General features: G+C 32.7%; 2 protein-coding genes across 2 annotated transcripts; one reads left to right on the top strand and one right to left on the bottom strand.

Annotated features, from left to right (window-relative positions):
• The first annotated feature begins 354 nt into the window (after positions 1 to 354).
• On the top strand, positions 355 to 2,157 carry LOC108779155 (myb/SANT-like DNA-binding domain-containing protein 3). Its single transcript, XM_018546525.1, has 5 exons — positions 355 to 415; positions 762 to 1,170; positions 1,281 to 1,408; positions 1,480 to 1,626; positions 1,762 to 2,157. The coding sequence occupies exons 2-5, from the start codon at positions 771 to 773 to the stop codon at positions 2,155 to 2,157; spliced, it is 1,071 nt and encodes a 356-aa protein (XP_018402027.1). The 5' UTR covers positions 355 to 415; positions 762 to 770.
• Positions 2,158 to 2,492: 335 nt separating this feature from the next.
• On the bottom strand, positions 2,493 to 4,120 carry LOC108779154 (putative nuclease HARBI1). Its single transcript, XM_018546524.1, has 4 exons — positions 3,897 to 4,120; positions 3,510 to 3,787; positions 2,879 to 3,446; positions 2,493 to 2,505 (listed from the first exon to the last, which is right to left on the bottom strand). The coding sequence occupies exons 1-4, from the start codon at positions 4,118 to 4,120 to the stop codon at positions 2,493 to 2,495; spliced, it is 1,083 nt and encodes a 360-aa protein (XP_018402026.1).
• Between the last annotated feature and the right edge of the window lie 20,172 nt (positions 4,121 to 24,292).

Raw genomic sequence — 24,292 nt, 5'->3', positions numbered from 1 at the left:
AATGGTGCTATTCCAATTTTGAATGGTATTGTCTCTTCTTCTATTTTTACATCACATAATGATAAAAAATTAAGAGCCATGGAACGCGATGTAATCAATTTTATTTCTATACATCCTGAGGTCATCTTTACTTAAGCCGATAAGGGAAACGTAACTGTAGCCATGGATAAGGATGATTATATTAATAGAATGAACATGATTTTTGGAGATAGAGTCACTTATATTATCCAAAATAAAGATCCAGTTAAAAAACTTACAACATCTTTAAGAAATCTGCTTACTGGTTGGAAAAACAAAGAATATATTAGTTACTCCGAATATAGGACTCTTTACTGTAGTGATGGAGTTCTACCTAGGGCCGATTGTTCCAACTTCTTGGTAAAATGACTCTACCTGATGGTTGATTGCTTCACAGGTAAAGTATACCTACCGGGTAAGCAATAAGTTCGTTGTTCCATGGTTAAATATCTATTGGGTAGTAAACCAATAGGTAAGCATGAAATTGTTCGATACCTACTTCCGTTTCGTACACAGCTAACTTCACGCGATTGAAAAGCAAGGTTAGATTTATGTGATAAGAGTTATGTGTATTAAAAAGGTTCTTTTAAGAGAAGTGTAAAAGAAATAGGACGCGTCTTTTGGACGTCTTAAATGTATTTTTTTTTATATTTTGTATGTTTAAGATATTTCTTCTTATTTTTTATATTTATTTCACATATTAGAGAAAATCTTCTAATTTTGTATAAAAATTTATATTGTAGCCATTAACAATGGAACCGCCGATTAAAGAAGGTAGAAGCGTTAATTTCACGGCAAAAGAAATGTTAATTTTAATAGAAATCGTAAAAAAATATAAACATATTGTTGAATGCAAGAAAACTGATGGCACCACATGGCGAGAGAAAGATGAGTGTTGGTCTAAAATAACAGATGAATTAAATTCTCGTTGTGCAGAGACTTACCGAAAGAAAAAAAGCGTTAAAACAAAATATGAAGATATAAAAAAAAACTTAAAGAAAAAATTGTCAAAAAATAAAGCGGCAATGTTTAAAACTGGCGGAGGAACTCCAAAAATTCAAGATCTTACTTCTGCGGAAGAAATGTTATTGTCAATTTTACCTTCGACCATACAAGGATTGCCTTCAATCTTTGATTCTGATGAAACATTTGGTATGTGTGTAAGTTGTATGTTTGATTTAATATAATTTTATATAGCATGTTGATTTTACAATGATATTTATCATTATAAAATTAATTAATATACAGCACTAATTCTTTAGATAAACAAGCTGCCTGTGTAAACATTGAAATGGAGACATCTGTAAAAGAAAATGTGGATGAATTTCAAACTTTAGATATTGATCAGTCCGACTGGATATATGAAGTACTAGATTGTGATAGTAATGAGGTAAGATAACATCTTTGGCCATATAAAAATATTTATTTTTATTTTACTTACTAATTTGTCTATGTTTGCAGGCAGAAAATGCATCCTCTTCGAAACACGTAGGAAATAACGAATCTACTAAAAGAAAGCGAGAATACTTAGACGCAATTACTAACACGGTGGAAGAACACCAAAAAAAGGCAAAAACGCTTGATGTTAATGACGACAAGATTGAGAAAGTAAATGTCATTTTATAATGTTAATATATATTATGGTATATATTGTAATACGATGTGTACTATAATATTTATTAACATTATAAAATTATGTTAACTTTTTAAATTAGTTGTAACAGCATTATTTTAAATTCATAGACAGCACTCACTTCAAAAGATAAGGAAAATGATACTTTGCCTATAATAAAGAAGCAATTACCTTCAGGAGCCTCTACTTCATCAGAAAAGTATTCACAAGCAAAAGATATTTTGAAGAAGAAAGTCAGCAAGGAACTAAAAATGGAAAATTTTTCAAAATCGTCCGAAAAAAACAATATTGTTAAATTAGCAAATGCAAAAGGAGAATTGCAATTACAAAAAACAGCTTTAGAAGTAGAAATACATATGAAAAAAGAAACGAATAATACGCAAAAAGAAATCTTGCAAACAGAATTAAAAATAACCAAAGAAAAATTAAAACTCGTACAATTAGATGTACAACTTAAAGAATTAGAAGTTCAATTGAAAAGGCAACAAGTACTGAATCTATTATAAACTATTATTAATTATTACAACTGTTATAAACTGTTTCTAAGAAAATCATAAATTTAGATAAAGTTAACATTAAAAGTATATAAAAAGTTTTTAAACAAAATATTTGTTTATTTTATTTTATTTACATGAGGTATGAGTACAAATTACACAGTACAAATTATATTACTATGCAAATATGTATGTTACAACAGTTAAAAAATAAATATTTTTTAATATTATACTAATGCTTCAATTTCTTCTAACATATAACATCTTATATTGTTATTTCTAAACTGCAGTCTCAAGTTTTATATTATTAAATTGTAAAATATGAAGGAAAAAAATCACATTGTAAATTACGGCAATAATCTGAAAAATTAAAAATAACATTAGGTAATGAAGAGTGAATTTTTTATTTTAATATATATATGTAACATACTTCTTAACAAAATTAAATGATCACTTGTTCTACCATCCAGGCAAATTTCAAGATAGGATAATTTTGTTAAAAACCAGCGAGGGTGTTTAAAAAACCATCTTAAAGCTAGTACATATATGTCAACTTTTATATATAATTTTGTAGTCAATTACAAATTGTAAAAGCATAATAAGTCTTCTGTAACTTTAAATTATTTTAAATTTAAATTCTAATATTAATATTCATATCCCGTTACACGAATTCGAATAATTTACATTGTTTTGTTCTCCATTAATGTTGTGACTTTTTATAAATATTACAAACCTAAAATATGTGTCAATTAAAAGTCTTCTTGCAGTATCAGTTCGAGCATTATCTGGTATCACTATTGGATCATGATCTTCTAATGCATCGATTAATTGTACGACGTCCAAATCAACTGGTGGTTCAGGATTATTCATTTGACGAGCGATATTATGTAATACTGCAGTTGCTATCACAATAGCTTGAGTAGTAGCTATAGACACTCTCATACCTATTGCTAATACAGGAAATCTGCGTTTCCACACACCAAAAGTACATTCAATTTTGTTTCTAGTACGTATTTGTGACTCGTTGTATAATTCTTCAGCACGGTTATGTGTTTGCAATAAAGGAGTCACTAAAAATTTAACACAGGAATATCCATTATCTCCTAATAAAATTCCATCTTTCATTTCGCCTTGAATGAATCTAGCATGCAAACGACTTGCATCAAAAATTGTAGCATCGTGAGTTGAGCCTGGCCATCGTGCTACTATATCTTGAAATTCCATATTACTATTACATACTACTTGCACATTAATACTAAAGAAACCCTTTCTATTTCGAAAAACTTCAGCCTCTTCTCCACCTAAAAAATGTATAGAAACACATATAGTATTCTTTTAGTAGAAAGACAGTTTATTTAACGTACCTGGTGATTGAATTTTTACATGAGTACAATCTATTGCACCAATTACTCGTGGAAATTTACTGATGTTATAAAACCCTTGACGTACATATGTTGTATCTTCTGGAAAACGTACATAACGACGATATTCAGAAGCTAAAGCTATCGTTACTTTTTTGATAATTCTGCATGCTGTGGATGTATGAATTCCTGCAAAATCAGCAACAGCAATTTGAAAAGCTCCTGTTGCATAAAAACGTAATGTCAATAATAATTGATGGATTGGCATTATTGCATTATTTCTGGAAAAATAGGAACAATTTTATAAGAACATTTCTATTCCAAGATTGATAAAAGAATTTATTTTATTTTATTAATACTAAACTATTTTATTTTATTAATTATAATTACCTCAATGTTTTTGTTTTTATCTTATCACAAATAAGATCAGCTACTCCAATAACTGTTTCTTTACACAATCTAAACCGTGTAATAAATTCGCGTTCATCATATATATTAAAAAAATCAGGTCGTGGCCGAACAGTATAAGGTTTACGAATTAAATTTAATATTTGATAATCGTCGTCATCTCCATCATCTTCAAACAATTCTTCATATATATTTCTAATATCCATGGTTTTAAAAAATTATTAATAGCGTAATACTTTATACCTTCCAGCAAACAACACTGGATCAGAACATAAATTCTAAAATATCCTATTTACCTGCCAGATAGAAGCTTTACCTGGTGGTTCGAGTAGCGAGTAAAATTACCTGTCAGTAATGGCAATTTAACCTATAAGTTAACGTACCCAAAAGATGGAAAAACGGTCATTGATGTTTACCTGATAGGTACCTGTCAGGTGGAACTTACCAAGAAGTTGGAACAATCGGCCCAGAGTCTATGGGTTGCCTAAAATACTAGAGACCCTGTAAGGAGAGACTTGCCAACTCGTCACGTGACTATGGGTGATTCTGATTGGCTGGGGTATGGATCGCACATCTGCGTTCCATGGACATGTACCATAACCTATTCTAATAGAATACGCGTATACATGACAGATGACACATGTGTTGCTGTCAGCTTGTGTTGCTTACTGACTAGTAAGTTAATTTATCACATCTATGTAAAATTTTGAGAAAGGTAATGTACATATATCACGAATAAGCTTCGAATTAATAAACGCTTCATAGTTAAAAATAAGTAATACAAAAGTTAGAGATACCTATTTCATTAATAATGTAATTCTCATGTAGGTTTTGATTTTATACATTTTGCCACATATATGTTGTGCAGCGAAATGTTTCAATAAATCCAGTGATGGATATGCGTTATTCAGATTTCTCAAGGAAGATCAATATCGGAAAGCATGGATAGATGCTATTTTTGGCGAGAATGCAAGATCCATAGATAATCTGAGATTGTGCGAAGTGAGTGCTCATCGTAAGAATACTATGCAGGATCCGAATAAAAATAGTTTAAAAAATGATTCTCCATTTAATGCTTTCCTCATTTCAGGTACACTTTGAGCCATTAGATATATTGGTGGTAGGTCGCCGGAAAGAAATAAAAAAAGGTGCGATCCCATCACGTTTTTGTCATTGTCCCTCCGAGAATTTTTGTAAATCGAAAACAAGAAAGCGGAAGAAAGATGAAGTTAATGTACATACTGTTAAAATAAAAAGAATGTCTGATAGTCACATATATTTTTCAAGCAGTTGATACATGTGATTTCTGACTATAAGAATGCTCTACAATATTTGGCGAAATTTTTTTTAAAAGAAGACGATTTTCTGACGATATTCTTACTTTGACATTACGCACATTAACTTCCGCTTTCTTGCTTGCGATTTATAAATATTTTCTGAGGGACAATAACAAAAACGTAATGAGATCGCACCTTTTTTTACTTCTTTCCGGCGACCTACCATCAATATAACTAATCGCCCAAAGTGTACCTGAAATGAGGAAAGCATTAAATGGAGAAGCACTTTTTAAACTATTTTTATTCGGATCCTGCATAGTATTCTTACGATGAGCACTCACTTCGCACAATCTCAGATTATCTATGGATCTTCCCAGGTAGCAAACACACGTCATTTTGACGTCAAATTCTGGTCATGTTGGTACGAATGACGTCAAGTGACCAAAAAGTGACCAACCGATATTATAAGCCCGGATCCTCATACGGACAACAGCTCTTTGACACCGGACACTGATTGGTGAAAAACGGGTTATGGGGGTAAATTTTACCCTCGCCACCGGTTTTTCACCAATCAGCGTTTGGTGTCAAAGCGCTGTTGCCCGTATGAGGATCCGGGCTAACGTCATTATGACATCGTCATAATGACGTTATAATGACGTCATATTTTGGTTCTCCTTAATTTTCCTTTTAATAAGAAAAAAGATATAGTAATAGTAACCAAAAAGAAATAATTAAACACAAATAGCTGATTATCATTAAATTATTTTGTTAAAATAACAAAATACAATTTTTTTGTTAAATGAACAAAATATTGTAAATTTTTTTATTTAGCGACGGTACAAATTTATTTGCTTACTTACTTTTTGTAAATAACAAGGTAAAATTTTGTTGCCATTACAAAATAAGTGTTTTTTTTGTAATTTTAACAAAATAATCTGTTTGGGTAGACAAAATATTTTTATTAAAAGTATATATAGACAATTCGAAACATCTCTGTCAATAAGGTAACAGTGGAGCAGTACGTTAGGTGAACGACTCAGAACAGGACCATGGATCAAGTCACGAGTTCAAATCCTATCAGGTTTAAAAGTTTTTTCCTAGGTATTATTAGTCAGTTCAGCACTTAAGGAGAGGACACAAATGATGGAGAAAGAAATCTAATTAATAAGAACTGCTGTAACTTTTTTTTTTGTGTGCGTCCACATGCGTGCGAGCAATATGGCACCCAAATGAGGACACTTCTGTCATGCGCATGACATTCACGCGTGCGGATAATTTTGCACGCGTGAATGCACTGTGAGACCATTGTGCGCGCATTTTGTTATCTGGGAACATGATGTTAAAATGACGTCCTTGCAATGACGTCAATAATTTTGCGACATTAGTACGTCATTAGTACGTCATTAAGACGTCATTTAGTGACGGCAGTCATGGTCAGTAAATGACCCAAATTTGACGTCAAAATAACGTATATTTGCTACCTGGGTTGTACTCTCGACAAAAACAGCATCTACCCATTCTTCCTGATATTGTTCTTCCTTTGGAAATTTAAATAACACGTATCCATCATTGGATTTATTAAAACATTTTGCTGCACAACATATATTTGGCATTTTCAAAATGTATAAAATCAAAACTTACAAGAGAATTACATTATTAATGAAATAGGTATCTCTAACTTTCGTATTACTTATTTTTAACTATGAAGCGTTTATTAATTCGAAGCTTATTCGTGATATATGTACATTACCTTTCTCAAAATTTTACATAGATGTGATAAATTAACTTACTAGTCAGTAAGCAACACAAGCTGACAACACCACATGTGTCATCTGTCATGACACATCTGTACGCGTATTCTATTAGAATAGGTTATGGTACATGTTCATGAACGCAGATGTGCGATCCATACCCCAGCCAATCAGAATCACCCATAGTCACGTGACGAGTTGGCGAGTCTCTTCTTACAGGGTCTCTATAAAATACACAAGACTGATTATCCATTAAGAATAATACCCAAGCAGCAAAATAGGGCGAAATTACGTCTATTCGACCTTCTAATAGGTTGAAATGTCTGTTTGACCAGTCCCAATTTACGTCGAATCGACGTCGAAAGAAGGTAAGTGGGGAATAAAGTTAAAGTAATTTTACGGTCGAAATTAAGTAATGGAAGGCATTTCGTCCTATAAATCATAGTCCGATTTGATCAAATAAACCTAGTAGAAGGTCGAATATCAGTAATATTTTGGTAATTTTGACCTAATTCTGACCAATTTGTGCCCTCTCTTCTTTCGGCGATTCAGTTTTTGTAGCCGAGATATCTAGAGAGAGCAGCGCTGTACATTTCCATATTAATTCTGCTGAGACGGAGAATCATACTAGAGCCATAACATGTGCTTGATATGGTTCCGACCAACCATGAAAGTTTGAAATAGAATAGTAACAGAGTCCTTCTCTACGTCAATTCTGAAATCGAATATTACATGATACGTGACAGAAATATAAGTGTGAAAGAAAATTTTCTGTATAGATTTTTAGTTTACTTCGTTAAAATCAACGCGCCTGCAAAAATAAATAATTTAAACAATTATTAATTAATCGTTAATTGTTTAACAACAATATATTTTTGCACTTAGTATAATAAAAATATTTTAATGTCGCACCTACGCTAACAGTAGCATAAAATAGATATTTTTTTCAATTCTTAACATTCCGAGAGATATAGTATAATTTATTTTCTATTAATGCTCAATTTTAGAAAGCATTTTGGTATATAATGGCGGACAGAATAGTTCTTATAATGATGGCTGATTTAATGATTTCGCCCAAAGGACCCCGCAGAATCCTTATGGGAAATGGTTTTCGGCTAATTTTTTTTAAAAATTTGATATGTGTAGTTCTCAACACGTAGAACAATTTGTCCATGGCCCCAAAGTCCGATCACGGGTAATTTTCGAGATACAGCTCTCCAAAATTGGACTTTTCGTACCTTATTGCAGCGTAATGCGGGTGCAGTCGATGTCGATGTACGATGATGCTTATGATTAAAGTGGGCGTACAGGTGCTTGCTTTTGTGTGTGTGCGTGCGTCCGTGCGTGTGTGTCAGCAGAGATAAGGATCCACGGTTCGTCACTCCCGCAGTATTTTATGACTCCAAACCCTCTTTACTGTGTGTGTTGTGTGTGTGTGTGTGTGTGTGCGTGCGTGTGTGTGTGTGTGTCAGCAGAGATAAGGACCCCACGGTTTGTCACTCCCGCAGTATTATATGACTCCAAACTGTCTCTACTGTGCGCGCGCGCGCGCGCGCGCGCGTGTGTGTGTGTGTGTGTGTGTGTGTCACAGAGATAAGGATTCTACATAATCCTTGGAATATTGCGATTATTGATGAATAATGTGCACGCACATATCTCTCTCTCACACACACATATACGCACACACACACATGCACGCATAGTAGAGAGGGTTTGAAGTCATAAAATACTGCGGGAGTGACGAACCGTGGGCTCCTTATCTCTGCTGACACGCACGCACGCACGCACGCACGCACGCACGCACACGTACCCATGTGAGAGGCGAGGGGAGGACTCTCGTTAGTCCAGCATCCCGAAAGGATCAGAAGTCATACTGCGTCCGTCTCGTTGGTAATGCCGAGACAGGTACACGCACACATTCACATGAAAACACGTGTTTAAAATTCACTGCATCTAATTTCGTGCTCCATATCTTGAAAGAACAATACTCGAGCTTTCTTTTCGTCATGGGAAGACAATTTTATTGTTGCTCGTTCCTTTTTGATAGACGCCCAAAATTTGGCAAAATCGTGTGATTCGACCCTTTTGATCTTCAGTTGTTTAAAAACTAGAGCCAATTCAATATTTTTATAGGCATATTTGGATTCTGCGGAAAAAATCCTATCGGAATCGACTTATACTTGTAAGTCAACGTGAAATTAGGAAAATTTTGTTGGGCTGTGTAATTTTATTATAAGAGGATGGACTCGAAATAAAATTGTTTTTAATTTTTATTTATGGAAGATTTTATGTCGAACAAATAATAACAGGGTTAATACTATATATTTTAAGAATATTACATATTCAGAAAATCTAAATACATATATACATTCATAAAGCATATAGAAAACTATGAAAATTTTACTTAAACTATCTTTTCATGTATCTTACTGTTTCGACGACAATTACTTATACGTATATGAACATGGATAACGTATATATGGAAGCGTTAATAATTATTTTTCGAAAATGGTATGTTGTAATATAACTATGTTACACATGGTTGAATTCGTAAAAAAATAATCTTTAATTTGGTAAAGAAAAAATATGAAAATTTAAAAAAATTATGGGTGGTAGGGGTACTTTGTTAAATAAAAAAATTAAAAAAATTTTTTTCTTTGTATTTTTAAAGTACTCTTAAAACTGTACAACTTTTGTTTAAAAAATTTTTTTATATCTTTTATACTTCTGACGATATTCGCCTCGAAAGAAAATACCGTTTTTTTTCATAGGGGTGTTTCACCCCTTAAACATGAGTTATGACACGTATTAAAAAATACGCGTCTCTTAGATTTTCGTGCTTAACAACATATTTCATGGAGAATCAAATCGGAGTCGGACAGTTGTGATGCTTTCCTTGTGAGTCATGTACTATGCAAAATCGTTTCGCATGAGAGTTATCAATAATTCTTCATTGTAATTTCTGCATAATAGGCGTCTTTTCGACCGTATTGGCGCGAACGTTGAGATGTATCGCGGTAAGTGGAAGTAGCTCGTCAATAGAGATACCGCCATTAATCTCTCGTTTTATTCCGCTGTCAATGTACTTAATTATCGTGAGCTAAAACATAAAAAAAAATTCTCGCGGAAAAATAGTTTAAAAATACATCATAAATATAACGATCTTTCAAAAGTTGTTCATGAGTTCAATAACTATAAACAGTTTGTTTTTATTATTACAATAAGGTGATATTCATAAATACAACGATGGTTTGTGGGACAACAATAATAATGATAGTATTAGCTCGTGATACAATTTTATCTGAAAATTGCGGAAAGCTGTAGTTGCCAGTAGAAGCCAGTAATCATATAATTTTCTGCTAATTAGCGTAGACAGTGCAAGTTTCCACGCTAGAATTTTCTCATCGCTCCAGTGGACTAATTAATCAGCATCTGCGGCTTGGGGAATTGAAAAGAAAAACACGTACTCGCGTAATTTTCTCAAATTCCCGTACAATTGGTGCGAATAAAATATTCATAAAACGACGTTACATGTACGAGAATCGAGAAAGCGGACTTGCGTCGCATTTAGTATTTCCAAGTGTGGAAGTTTTCCCACAGTTCCGGTGTACACACGATGTCGAAAGGACGTACGCACACATCCTGTTGAATACCTCCTTCCGGTCCCCTCCTTCACGGTTACTCCCCCCCCACTGGTCTTCACCTTTGCTTCCCTTTTGTTGGAACCTCTGTATATGTATGTGTTACTAGCAACAAAATAATCTCCTAGCCCGTTCCGGTTCGTAAATTTCAAGGAATCATGCTCTGCCGAGGAAGACACGTATCGCCTTGCATGTGCAACATCGAAAGTGCTCTAAAAGATCAAACAGAATGAGCTTCATCCAAATCATTGTGGACAAAAATCAATTTTCCTAACGCTGACTTTTTGTATCTTCAAAATTTACTAAAAATTTTTTCATTTACATAAAATATATATACTGAAAAACATTTTAATTTTTAACGCTTTAGCCGTTTCAAGCATACATTTCTCCTTGCATGGAAAACAGCTGAAATTTGTTACTCGGGGGTTTTCGGGGTCGCTGATTACGAATCCGGCATCAGATTTTTAAAATTCAAAATGGCGGATCCAAGATGGCGGATCAAAATGTAATAAGTTACTTGATCATGATGAAACTGGGTACTCGGGGGTTTTCGGGGTCGCTGATTACGAATCCGGCATCAGATTTTTAAAATTCAAAATGGCGGATCTATAACGGCGGACCGCAAACCAATAAGTTGCTTGATCGTGATGAAACTGGATTCTTAGGTTTTTTGAGGTCACGAATTACTAATCCGATGTTATATTTTCAATGTAGTACTTGTAACTGACAAATTGTGAGTTCCAATTTTCCAAAAAGTACCGCTCTCAGTCAAATCCAGAGACACGAACGTGGACGTGGCGGTTGTTGTCAGTTGTTGTTTGTCAGTTACAAGTACTGCATTGAAAATATAACATCGGATTAGTAATTCGTGACCTCAAAAAACCTAAGAATCCAGTTTCATCACGATTGAGCAACTTATTGGTTTGCGGTCTGCCGTTATAGATCCGCCATTTTGAATTTTAAAAATCTGATGCCGGATTCGTAATCAGCGACCCCGAAAACCCCCAAGTACCCAGTTTCATCATGATCAAGTAACTTATTACATTTTGGTCCGCCATCTTGGATCCGCCATTTTGAATTTTAAAAATCTGATGCCGGATTCGTAATCAGCGACCCCGAAAACCCCCGAGTACCCAGTTTCATCATGATCAAGTAACTTATTACATTTTGGTCCGCCACCTTGGATCCGCCACTTTGAATTTTAAAAATCTGATGCCGGATTCATAATCAGTGACCCCGAAAACCCCCGAGTACACAGTTTCACGTTGTTTACGTGACATTTACCATTCACCATGTATTTTTTGTAAAAAAAAACCATCATTTTTGCACTTTGTTTATTATTATAAATACAAAGAAATTTTATTATTATAAACAAATAAACGCTATAATTGATGACAAACATTAATTTATTTACATTCCCAATCATGTTGTCGAAGTAAGGAAGCAAAAATTTGCACCAAAATTAATTTTTAATTAACTGAAAAATGTAAAAATGAATTGCAAAAAGATGTCCTTCTTGAAGGACATCATGCTTGAAACGGTTAATGATAAGTTTTTCTTCTTTCTATATAGTATTATTGTTGTTAATACAGATCATGTAACAAAACTTTGTACAACAAATTTTATCGTTATGTATAACAATCTTTAAGATTAATTTTTTCAATAATCCAAAGTAATCCTTAGATTTTATAATTTATGCTTATATATATAATTCGTAGTAATTTTTGAAATATTGCTTGAACATATAAATAGCTCGATATAAAAATGTCATGTTCAGCACAAAGTCAACGCGCAATAATGCGTTGTAATAGATAATTCCGTTTCGTAACGGACTTTCGTCAACGCAAACGCGCGGTTCTCGCTTTCGAGCTAGGATCAACGGACGTTTATAGTTCCCAATGAAAAGTACACGAATAATAAGAGTAACATTTTAATAAAAAAAAAAAATAAGAAGCTGCGGTAGTAGCACTTTGTTGAACGCTTGCTTATCTCCTTCTTGACAGGGGAAAAGAAGGGATCCTATGAAACAGAAGATATCGCAAGGTACACGCGTAACTAGAAATTATATTCGTGCGATTATATAGTCTTCATACAATGGACCCCCATTTTTAACGCCCCTCAGACCATCCCGTCACGACATGCCTTGTCTACAGAGACGACAGCTGGTGCAAGTCTTTCGTCTCGCGATAGAAATGAAAAACGTATGTGACGCAGGCAGAGTAAAGACCATTCTACATAAGACGCAGAATGCAGATCGCAGGTCGCGAGTGAAACGTATTTCAGATTGTGATAGGATGCAGACCGAAATATGAAGGACGCAAGACGCAGGACGCAAAAATTGAAATTCACCCAACTTCCTGCGTCCTGCGTTCTGCGTCCTACAACTTATTATAACTAAAATATGTTAAGGCCATTCTACATAAGACGCAGAACGCAGATCGCAGGTCGCGAGTGAAACGTATTTCAGATTGTGATAGGTTGCAGACCGAAATATGAAGGACGCAGGACGCAAAGTTGAAATTCACCCAACTTCCTGCGTCCTGCGTTCTGCGACCTACAACCTATTATAACTAAAATATGTTAGGTTAGTTTCTAGTCTTGCGACCTGCGACCTGTGTTCTGCATCTTATGTAGAATGGCCTTTAGGTTAGTTTTTAGTCTTGCGACTTGCGTCCTGTGTTTTGCGTCTTATGTAGAATGGCCTTAAATAAATCTTGCATTCTTTACATTAAAAATGGAATATAAATTTCTTTTTGAATTACATCTACATCTGGTGTTCTCACTATATCGATATTGTGTTGTGCACTAATTATAATAGAACTATTGTAACCTATACGAAATTCATGCGTTTGTGTTTTATTCCCTTCATACTTAAAGTGAGTCAAAGAGGCTTGCTTTCGCTATGGGAAGTTCACTGATTACTGTGAGAAAAGCAAATACAAGTTTGCACAGGTGTACATGTTGATGCCCGAGAAGGGAAGGGGAAAACATGAACCGGCAAAGTTAGAATTGTGCAAAGACATGCAGTAACACCGTGAAATTCCCGTCCAAGGACAAAGCATCTGTGAGCTATCGATCAGCGGGACCGATTAAGAAACATATAGTATGTGTAAAATTAGCGTTCTATTGATATAAAAAAAATAATTATAGTTCCAATAGCACTTATTATAATTCTATTATACTTCTACAGAAAAGAGTTGTGCACTTTTATACAAAAAAAGAATCGAAAATGGAATAATTAACATGTTATCTTTAATGCTTTAAGATTACTTTTAGACAGAGTTCCGGCTACAATTTTCTTTTTATATTAGACATTTCTGTATAAGCTTCAATTTATTAAATCTTTTCAGGCGCCCGTAATCTGACAGAATGTGTAAATTTATAGTGATATTATTATATAAGTGATATTACATTATGCTTTCGGGATTTTTAAAAATAAGAGTAAATTACAAAACATATATACACTACGTATCTATATATAAAATTTATATACGTTATTACTTTACAAGCGTAAAGTTTTTTTGTCGATTCTTTGTGGAAAATATACCAAACAGAACCAGAAAATCATAAACATATCAGATCTCTCTTCAGAACCCTGACAACGGTCATAACCACGATTTAAATGTTACCAAATCCCGATAGGTAATGTCAACGATATTGTGATTCTCTTTCGTGTTATTAGGTAAGTTAGATGACAAAAATGAACAATCAATATATTTAATAATTTGCAACAATGTATTGCAACCGAAACTCTATCTAATAAGTCTTTATGAAGTTAGCATCTCAACTTCAAAAATCGAAAATTTTAATAACAGTTTTGCTTACACCCGTAATAGTTCTACAGTTCTTAATAGGTTTCATTAAGGCGATGCTGGAGTGTCCTGTTTTATCATTACTTATTGTTAGTTAAAGACTCGTTTCTCTTAATTGCATTTACGGATGGAAAAATCCTTCTGTATAACTAAAGTATCGACAAAAACGGAGGGTGCTAGCTACATTTCAATACGAAAAACGGAAAAAAATTGAAAATTTACAGTTTCATTATCGGCAATTTACCATTTTTGCAGTTCAATGAAAATATCTTGTTTGGTGCTTTCAATCTCAATTCTGTAAAGTCAGTGTTGTTTATTCACGTAATACGCCGGGTGATGAGACCTCATTTAGTCATACAAGCAGTAAAACTTGTTTATCAAGGAAATATGTTCGTCAGGTGTGACACATCTACGAGTTGAAAAAATGTAAGTTTTTAACTTTTTTTCGATTTTAGCATATAATTCATCACACCACTAACTAATTTTGTATCTATATTAATCCTGTAAAAGGATTTCTCATTCCGTTCAGTCGTTTCGGAGATTTTTATAAGACTGTAAAGTACCCACAATTTCGTAGGTCCAGCATCCCCTTAATAGTTCCATTGATTTAGGCCAAAAATTTTTTAAAATAAAAATATGCGGTGCTAACTTTGCGTGGCACCACAAGATTCGAGAAAGTCAATTTTTTTGACGGAATCTTATAGTTTTCGAAGAGTTCTACAGTTCCTGCTCGATTAAAACATATAGTTCCGGTCATTAAATATTTTTACATAAATTTTTTAAATAAGAACTAGCACCTCAAGTTTCAAAATAATTAATTTTTTTGTGCTATTTTGTTGTATTCGAAAAGTTATTAACAATTACGATATCAGTTACTGATAAATTTTAGTGATACAACTGACCTTTTTAATATGTTTAAACAATTTTTTAATCCGAACGATTCTATTGATAGAATAAATTGCAGGAAGGTTAATTTATTCTATCAATAGAATATTTATTTTAATAAGACGTGTTCATAGTGAGTAGAAATAGGAACTTGAGTAGAAATCGGGAAATTCACCTTATGGATATCTTAATTTTTGTTTTTTCTTTCTCAACTCTAATGGTAATTAATTAGCATCAATATATTTTGATTTATAAGTGCCCGCGGACCATATCTAAGTTTATTCCTTAATAATCCTATATACCGGTTTTTGATTAATAATATAACTGTCGAATAAATTTTTACTTTATAAATATTTAAACATGGAGTAGGAATCTTTTGATCGTTTTGCAACAGGGTGGATGCGAGGATTTTCAAATTTATAGATGTAACTTAGCAGTTGATAAATAATTAACATTGTATGATTGATTAATGATTAAATAATAAATAATAAAGGACTCTTAATATTTAAAAAACAACAATAGGTTATGTTAAAATTACCAAAAAAACTTATTTGCTTTGGACTCCGCGTTTGTGCATTGCAGGAAGGTTAATTTATTCTATCAATAGAATATTTATTTTAATAAGACGTGTTCATAGTGAGTAGAAATAGGAACTTGAGTAGAAATCGGGAAATTCACCTTATGGATATCTTAATTTTTGTTTTTTCTTTCTCAACTCTAATGGTAATTAATTAGCATCAATATATTTTGATTTATAAGTGCCCGCGGACCATATCCAAGTTTATTCCTTAATAATCCTATATACCGGTTTTTGATTAATAATATAACTGTCGAATAAATTTTTACTTTATAAATATTTAAACATGGAGTAGGAATCTTTTGATCGTTTTGCAACAGGGTGGATGCGAGGATTTTCAAATTTATAGATGTAACTTAGCAGTTGATAAATAATTAACATTGTATGATTGATTAATGATTAAATAATAAATAATAAAGGACTCTTAATATTTAAAAAACAACAATAGGTTATGTTAAAATTACCAAAAAAACTTGTTTGCTTTGGACTCCGCGTTTGTGCATTGCGTCCTTGTGCCCTCCATGTTTGACTTATATGCGCGACGTTTCTTTTAGCCTGGTTTTCAGCACCAAGCGAACCACAAGCTCCTAATCACGATCTCCTAATCACGATAGTTTTTGAAGAAGCTTGAAGACTATAAGTCGATTGATGAGAAAATATCTCAAGTCACGCTCAAGAAATTTAAGAATCACTTGTGGTATCTTAATCCTGAGACTTCTGCTATGGCCTTTTTTGATGAAAAATTACCACTTGATGTCAAGAGAAGAATGGTATTAGAAATGAATACCAATGACGATTTCGATGAAAATTATCCAAATCGTGTAGAGATTGATTTAAGAAATGTTTATAGCTGGTATTCCAAACAGATAGACAGTTTTGTAACCGCACAAACTTTCAAGTTTTTTGAGAGATTCGAGATCAATTCAGGCTTTTTGCAGTCCGATCCAGCAAAGTGGTTCGAAGATCCCGATTATATTACAGGATTAGAAATAGTCAAAGGTTTGGCAGTTGTAAATGACTGTGCAGAGAGAACAGTGCATTTAATGAGTTCTTACAATAACATTCTAACGAAAAGTGACAGTCAAAAACAATACATCCTACAGATATTGAAAGAATACAGATAACGAATAAAGGGTTCTACGAAAAGAGAAGTTATGAAACAATTCTAGTATGAAAATCCCGCTATTTTGAGATCAAATAAATTCTATTTATTACCCGTGACATGTATTGTTCGCTAATTATTGATTCCTGTTTGCTGACTGATATTTATGTACAAAAAGTTAAGTAATATCATCAACAATTATGCAAGTCGATTAGATTTTTTAAAATTTAGTTGGGACGAATAAATTAAAAAAATATTTCCTTTGATTTTTTTTTTAAATTACATATACATTAAAAATTGTATAACTTTGCTTTAAATCAATTTTTATGACTAAAATCGGTGACCATTTTACGTGGAATTTAATAAAGATTTTGAAAATATATGTTTTATAATTTTAGTACCCGTTGAAAGCGTCAGGAAGTGAAAATAAGCGATATTTTGTATTTTTTGTAATTTTTTTGGTAAAAAGTTTATTAAGTAATTTTTTGTAATTATATATATTTTTATGGTTTTTATAATTAGATTTTATTTTATTTTATCACTTAGAACTTTAACATTACATTAAATGAATTTATATTTTGACTCTTACATCGCCCTTGTTATTTTATTTATTATTGTTATACTAAGGATCCTTGATTATTTTCATCTTATTCGTTTATATAAACTTAAATAACTCAGCCAAAAAATTTTTTTCTAATCACGCCTTTCTGGAGGGTCTTAAGTAAGCACTCGAGATAAGATATGTAAAGATTTAGATTTTTTAATGACATACAGAATTGTTGACGGTAAAAAAACTGAAAAAGTTTGCGTTGTTTTTTTTTATGGTCCTGCTAGCTTAAATATTAAACTAGCAGCGCCACTGTTTTCTTGGAAATGACGCATAATATAAAATTTCTTTTGGTGGTACAAATTAGTACAAATTCAATCCTATTTATTTCCTTATTTATTCATTTTTTTTTTATTGGTCCTGCTGGCTTAATACTAAACTAGCAGTGCCACGTTTTTTTTCAAAACGACACATGGTACAAAATTTTTATTGGTGGTACAAATTAGTACGAAATTAGTACTAAAATTTCCAATAGGTCCGATTTGATTCTGCTCATTTGGTCCTGCCAGCTTTATAGAGCTCAGATTGCGCAGCTTTTATATAAAACAAATGTTCTTACGACATGCAACGATATGACAGTGCCATATTGGACTAAAAAATGATAAAGAATTCAATTTTGAAATTTTTTTTATCGTTTTCAGCATAGATTTTACCTCACAGGCACGTATTAATGCGTATACTTTAATTCTGTAAAAGGATTTTCGAATCTGTGAATGACAAAAAAAATATTTACGATATGAAAATTATACGATTTAGTCGGTAATACAGGAGGCTTTAGGATCCTCTTAACAGAAGCTTGGGCATTATGTAATAGGTTAAAAAGGGGCAAATAAGAGTCAGATAATAATTAAAATGTATAAGAGATGAAGAACTAAAATATAAAACAAGTGAAAAAGAAGCGACCATCGGGTCGGTGCGATCATGTAATTTGATCCTTTAATAATTTAATTATGTCCGCAATAACTTTTGATTATCTGAAGATGGTCTAACCAAGAAACCGAAATATAATTAATGATATTGCATAAAAATATTTCTTTTCGTTTATTAATCAACCTTGGTTATAATTATTATTTTCGAAAAATACTGGGATTCAATTTAAAATTAATATAGGAACCATATGAAAGAATATCTCGAGAATTGATATACGAAGAGCGAAGTATGTTCGATGGTAACAAATCGCGAACTCAATGGAAGATTAATGTTCTCGTTGTTTCATTAATTGCGACATGAGGCATTATTTCCTTACTAAGAAATGTAAAAGTAGCAGTTCATGTTGCACTTTCTCTCTTGACAATGCGATTTCAATCTGCTTACTAATACGTATCTCGCATGATGTGTTATCAGAATCAACACATGCAATTGCAAAAGGTGGCAGCATGCTGCGTTCATTAATTCATTTAATTATCCTTTTACACGCGTAATGAGCTGGGGATATTTTCATATACATTTATTGAATAAATCTTTTCGATTATACGGCTGCATTGCTATAGCAGAACGAAGATCGCTAACCTTGAAGAGCACTTACAATTCATATTCGACTTTCATAATACTTTTAAATAAGCGATTATCGCGATTATAAGGTATGACGCATGCATTCATGATAGGTCGCGCGATTAAGGTTTTATAATTATAATAGAAAATATATAATTTAGCAAACTTGAGTATTTTACATGTAGTAATCCACTCATCAATGTGAAAATTACTTTAACAGAACGTTGCTCTATACGTAGCATTCTCATAGCATGTTTCACTGGTAGAGCTAGTGCGCACTCAGTGCACATTAAAGTCGTTATACACTACTCTAATCTGATATTAAAGTAAGATATCTCAATTGATAAAATGCTTATTGTGTATTTTGTCAAATAACACAATAAAATGTATTGAAAATTTTATGGTTTTAATCATTTTTTTATTTTTATTAAACATATATTTCTATGTCAATTTGTGTACAAAGGCATTAAAGTATACTGAGTGTGTACTAGCTCTGCCAGTGAAACGCGCTATCATATACGTGTGAAAACGAAGATAGCCTTAGTCGCGGTTACTTCTGATTGCTATACCAGAGGCACGCCAAAATTCGCCTATTTTTACGAATGCTTTTCTTTTAGAAGACACACTTGACACAAACTCATTCTATTTTTATCATTCGTTGAACATCAAGAAGGATAGAACGACGTTTGTGTCGTGTGTGTCCTCTAAAAGGAAAGCATACTACGTCTCACACCAAAGAAACAACTTTCCAGTATCTTTTGAATCTAGAACCTAACGTTTCATATTTAACATGGCCGACCAAACAGTTAACAGCACATATGTTAGATGGCGCGCATTTTCGCTGGTCGCAAGCCTTCCATTCTTCTTCTCCCTATTCTTTGACCTTGACAACATATGTCAAGGTCAAGATCATCGGGGGGGCTCCCTTTTTCTAGATATTTACCGAGTTCTAGAGTTCTATAACAAATTTAGGAAGAGTTGATTAAAGCAGCGAAAACACCATTTGAAGTAACGGGGGGGGGGGGAACTTTACGGTTCTGTAATTAAAGAGCTATAACTTTTAAACCGTTCATTTTAATCACGTTAGCCTATAGAGACAATTGATAGAATTTCGTGTCAGATTACCAAATTTCCACAAAAAAATTCTTTTTTAAAAAGTTCTGGTAGCCCCCCGAAGAGTTCTAACGATTATCCTTAACAACTTTCTAGTACTTTAAAGTTTCAGATACTGAAAAATTCAAAATCTGAAACTTTAAAGTACTAGAACTCTTTAGATATTGACTTTAGAACATAGGTTGTTAAGGATAATCGTTAGAACTCTTCGGAAGACTACCAGAACTCGTGTCAAATTGCCGAATTACCATAAAAAACTTTTTTTGAAAAAATTTTGGAAATCTGTCATTTTCTTGAGTTCTGATAGTCCCCCAAAGAGTTCTATCGAATGTCCTCTATAGACCAACGTGATAAAGTAAACGGTTTAGAAGTTATAGCTCTTCAAAGTTGCAGAATCGTGAAGTTGGTTTCCTCCTCCCTTCAAATGGTGTTTTCGCTGCTTTAATTAATGGAATTCTTCTTAATGTTATAGAACTCTAGAACTCTTTGGGGGACCAGAATTCTGCTTATTTTTTTAAAAATTTTGACAATATAAGGGGTCAGCTTTACAGACGTAAAAAATGTTGCACATTTTTAATACCAAAAAATCGAAAATAAAGAAGTGTCAATGCTAACTTCACGTTCCAGCACGGCACATTTTCCTCTAAAGTACCAGAAGCAATTGAATATTACGACATTTGTTAAGTGTTCTGATTAATTTTAAACAAAATACGTTATAATATTATATAAAGTTTCAGGTCAAAATTCCAACAATTAATAACTTTTAAACAGCTTTGAATAATCTTAATCCACGAAAAAGTGTCATAACAATTTTCAATATCTTTGACGATAGTTCTGACTTGTTCTGCTTAACATCTATGTGGAACAATCGTAATCAAAAGTTGTTCTGGCTCACAAACATTTTTTGAACAATTTAACTGTTGCTACAAGCACGTCACTCGACGGAAATGTCTCGTGCTGATAATTTTTGGCAGATTTTACGATAGTTCTGCTTGTTCTGCTCGAGTTGCGAACAAATCATTTGTAAAAGTTATTCTGCTAAAATGTTTGAAGGCAGTATGTGTTTTAAAAAGACACATTCTCTTTATTATATTAAATATTCTTTTAATTTTCATAAATTTTGTCTATTTTTAAATGTTGCATAAATTTAATCTTAAAAATAATAACTTCTTTATTTAAATATAATTTATTAGGTAAAATAAAACGTTTTTGTTACTGAAATAAATATTTATTAGAATTAAATATGTATTTAATTCTATATTTAGGCTGCGAACCTTGATTGAATACTTGGTTACCGCTTGACGCGGTAAGTGTCATCGCGTCTTAGGACGTAATAAACAACTTTTGATTACGATTGTTCCACATAGATATTAAGCAGGATAAATCAGAACTATCGTCAAAAATGCTGAAAATTGTCATGACATTTTTTCGTGGATTAAGATTATTCGAAGCTGTTTAAAAATTATTAATTGTTGGAATTTTGACCTGAAACTTTATATAATAACATATTTTGTTTAAAATTAACACTTAACAAATGTTGCAATATTCAATAGTTTCTGGAATTTAAAGGAAGATGTGCTGTGCTGGAACGTAAAGTTAGCACGGTATTTCTTTATTTTCGATTTTTTAGTAGTAGTACTAAAAATGCGGAATATTTGTTGGTATTTAAAGAACAGTAGAACAATGAAAAATGCTACTGAATAACCATTATTTTTGAAAATTAATAAAATGCTGTGCTAATTTCACAGACACTAGTTTGAATGTTATTTGCAATTTAATTTTGGAATACTTCTTGGATCTTTAAAAATTCCGTACTTCTTATTTCTTTGAGACACAAACGATTTGAAGAGATATAAATGGGTATAAACGATGCTCTTTCGAATGGCTCTGGATACACTGTAAAAAAATTACATATAAAACTACAACAATTACAATGAATAATTACAGGACCAACTATTAAAGATGTGTATTTACACATTTAAGTAAAGTTATATACACAACATATACAAATAAAACTTCTTTTTTAGTTACAGTAATTAAACAATTTGCAAAATTAAATTTACAATTGAAGTTAATTTTATAGAAATATTTATACATAGTCCGCCATCAAATTACAATTTTCTTAAGCTGTGTCATCCATGTGTACGAACGTAAAAATATTAATATATTACCATTATGTTATATAAAATATTATAAAAATATGTACATTTACATAAAAACTATACTTATAACTAAACTATATTGTTATTGTGATTTTCTATAATAAAAATATATTTACACAATTATATGTAAAAATATTAATATTTGTAAAATCGCAGTCACATTCGAAAGAGCATCGTATCTCTTTAAATCGCTTGTGTCTCAAAGAAATCGGAAGTACGGAGTTTTTAAAAATCCAAGATGTATCCCACACACACAAAATTAAATTGCGTATACTTTCAAACTAAGAGAGAGCAAACGAAAAGTCAACGGAACATTCGTGAGCAAACAAAGGCAAAAAAAATAAATTCGATTCTTTAATATTGAGGGGATAATTTAAAGTTGGCCCCCAAAATTTAAATTTCGTATAACTTTTGAAAGTGAGCAAATGCGCCAACGGGGCATTCGTGAGCAGACAATGAACAAACGCAAAAAGAAAATACTCAATGAGAAATGATAATGAAATCGACATTGAATTGATGTCGATTCGACGTCGAATTGACATCGATTCAACGTCGATTCCATTGTCATTTCTCACTTGGTATTCGATTTTTAATATTGGGGAGCCAGCTTCACAAAGATATACTCATATTATATAATGCCATGATACAGTTTTATAGCTTTACAGCAGAGTGCTCATAGTAAATCTAGTTTATATACGAGGAAATCTATCTCAATACGCTATCGTGCCGCTAATAACGCCACTATGAAATAAATAGCATTGCAAATACCTAACTCATACCATTACTTAAACGTTAATAATACGATGTCGGTGCCCGAGCAGGAATTCCGGATGAATCCAGGCGCGCCTTTCGATGTGATTTTAGAGTGAATGTTTTATTGGCCATTAGTTTGATTTGCGGTAAATGCCTCGTTACGCAATGGATGCCATCGATTTCTGCCTGCCACGCGAGCGGATAAACAAGTATGTATAAGGTGAGAGTCGCGAAAGAGCGAATAAGCCTGTGCCAATAAAGACGATTAATATCTCGATCCCGCGCGGTTGCTTAAAAGTAGTATTAGCGTCGATCTTATACTTCCCTTTTCCCTCTTGTTTCTATCAATATGAATCTTCGATCAATGACACATTTAATTTCGCAGACTCTAATCGACGATGCGCAAAACGGTAAAACACATCTGACGTTTTACTAACGTTGAAAATGCCAGGATCTATTTTGTCAAAGACTGGGTTTTTAGAATAGGGGAGGCAGCACCGATGACCTTGACCTTGACATAATATGTTATCAAGGTCATGACCCTGAGTAACCTCCAACAGCCGTCGCTCGTCCTTCGTTAAAAAGTTATGAACAAAAAACTTTTAAAATTAATAGTTTTGAAAATAACATTTATTTGATATTTGTAATAAACTTAATTATTATTTTGTTCAGTAATGTCATTAATTGGATAGAAATAAGCCATAATTTCAAAAAACTTATCAATTCTATCTGAATAATCATATTTTCGTTTGAAAATAAATTCGGCCAAATAATGTGTGTAATGATATTACAAAGCGACTCTTCCTCTATAAAGGAGCTCGCAACTTCCATGTCACTGTAAAGTGAATGCATAGGTGCAGTAGGTTCCGTTCCCCCTTTAATAGTAATGATTACTATTAAAAATAACCAAACCCAACCCATTTAGTAGTATGAAGTAGCTCTCGCTTCGCGTTAGTGCACATGCTTGTACTATTGTACGTGGGTTTCGACTTTCTACGCAAAGTAAGAATTACCTCACATTATTAAATGGGTTGGGTTAGATTATTTTTAACAGTAATGGAGCCTTCCCCCGCAGGGGGGAGCGGTACCTACTATATCTACGCTTGTTATTTCTTTTAATTAAAATGAGAAGTCAAAATATATACAAATAAATACGTTTAATTAACGTTACCATTATATCCTTTCCTAGAGGGGGGGGGGGGGGGGG

This window comes from Cyphomyrmex costatus, unplaced genomic scaffold (assembly GCF_001594065.2).
Source record: "Cyphomyrmex costatus isolate MS0001 unplaced genomic scaffold, Ccosl1.0 scaffold554, whole genome shotgun sequence".
NCBI classification, from domain to species: Eukaryota; Metazoa; Arthropoda; class Insecta; order Hymenoptera; family Formicidae; genus Cyphomyrmex; species Cyphomyrmex costatus.
This window is presented reverse-complemented; position numbering and strand designations above follow the sequence as displayed.

Excerpts from the sequence above, each read along its gene's own strand:
- LOC108779155 (XM_018546525.1), top strand. The coding sequence starts at position 771 with ATGGAACCGCCGATTAAAGAAGGTAGAAGCGTTAATTTCACGGCAAAA. Across the intron at positions 1,171-1,280 it reads TGATTCTGATGAAACATTTG|ATAAACAAGCTGCCTGTGTA; the intron begins GTATGTGTGTAA and ends CTAATTCTTTAG. Across the intron at positions 1,409-1,479 it reads TAGATTGTGATAGTAATGAG|GCAGAAAATGCATCCTCTTC; the intron begins GTAAGATAACAT and ends CTATGTTTGCAG.
- LOC108779154 (XM_018546524.1), bottom strand. The coding sequence starts at position 4,120 with ATGGATATTAGAAATATATATGAAGAATTGTTTGAAGATGATGGAGAT. Across the intron at positions 3,788-3,896 it reads ATAAAAACAAAAACATTGAG|AAATAATGCAATAATGCCAA; the intron begins GTAATTATAATT and ends CTATTTTTCCAG. Across the intron at positions 3,447-3,509 it reads TGTAAAAATTCAATCACCAG|GTGGAGAAGAGGCTGAAGTT; the intron begins GTACGTTAAATA and ends TACATTTTTTAG.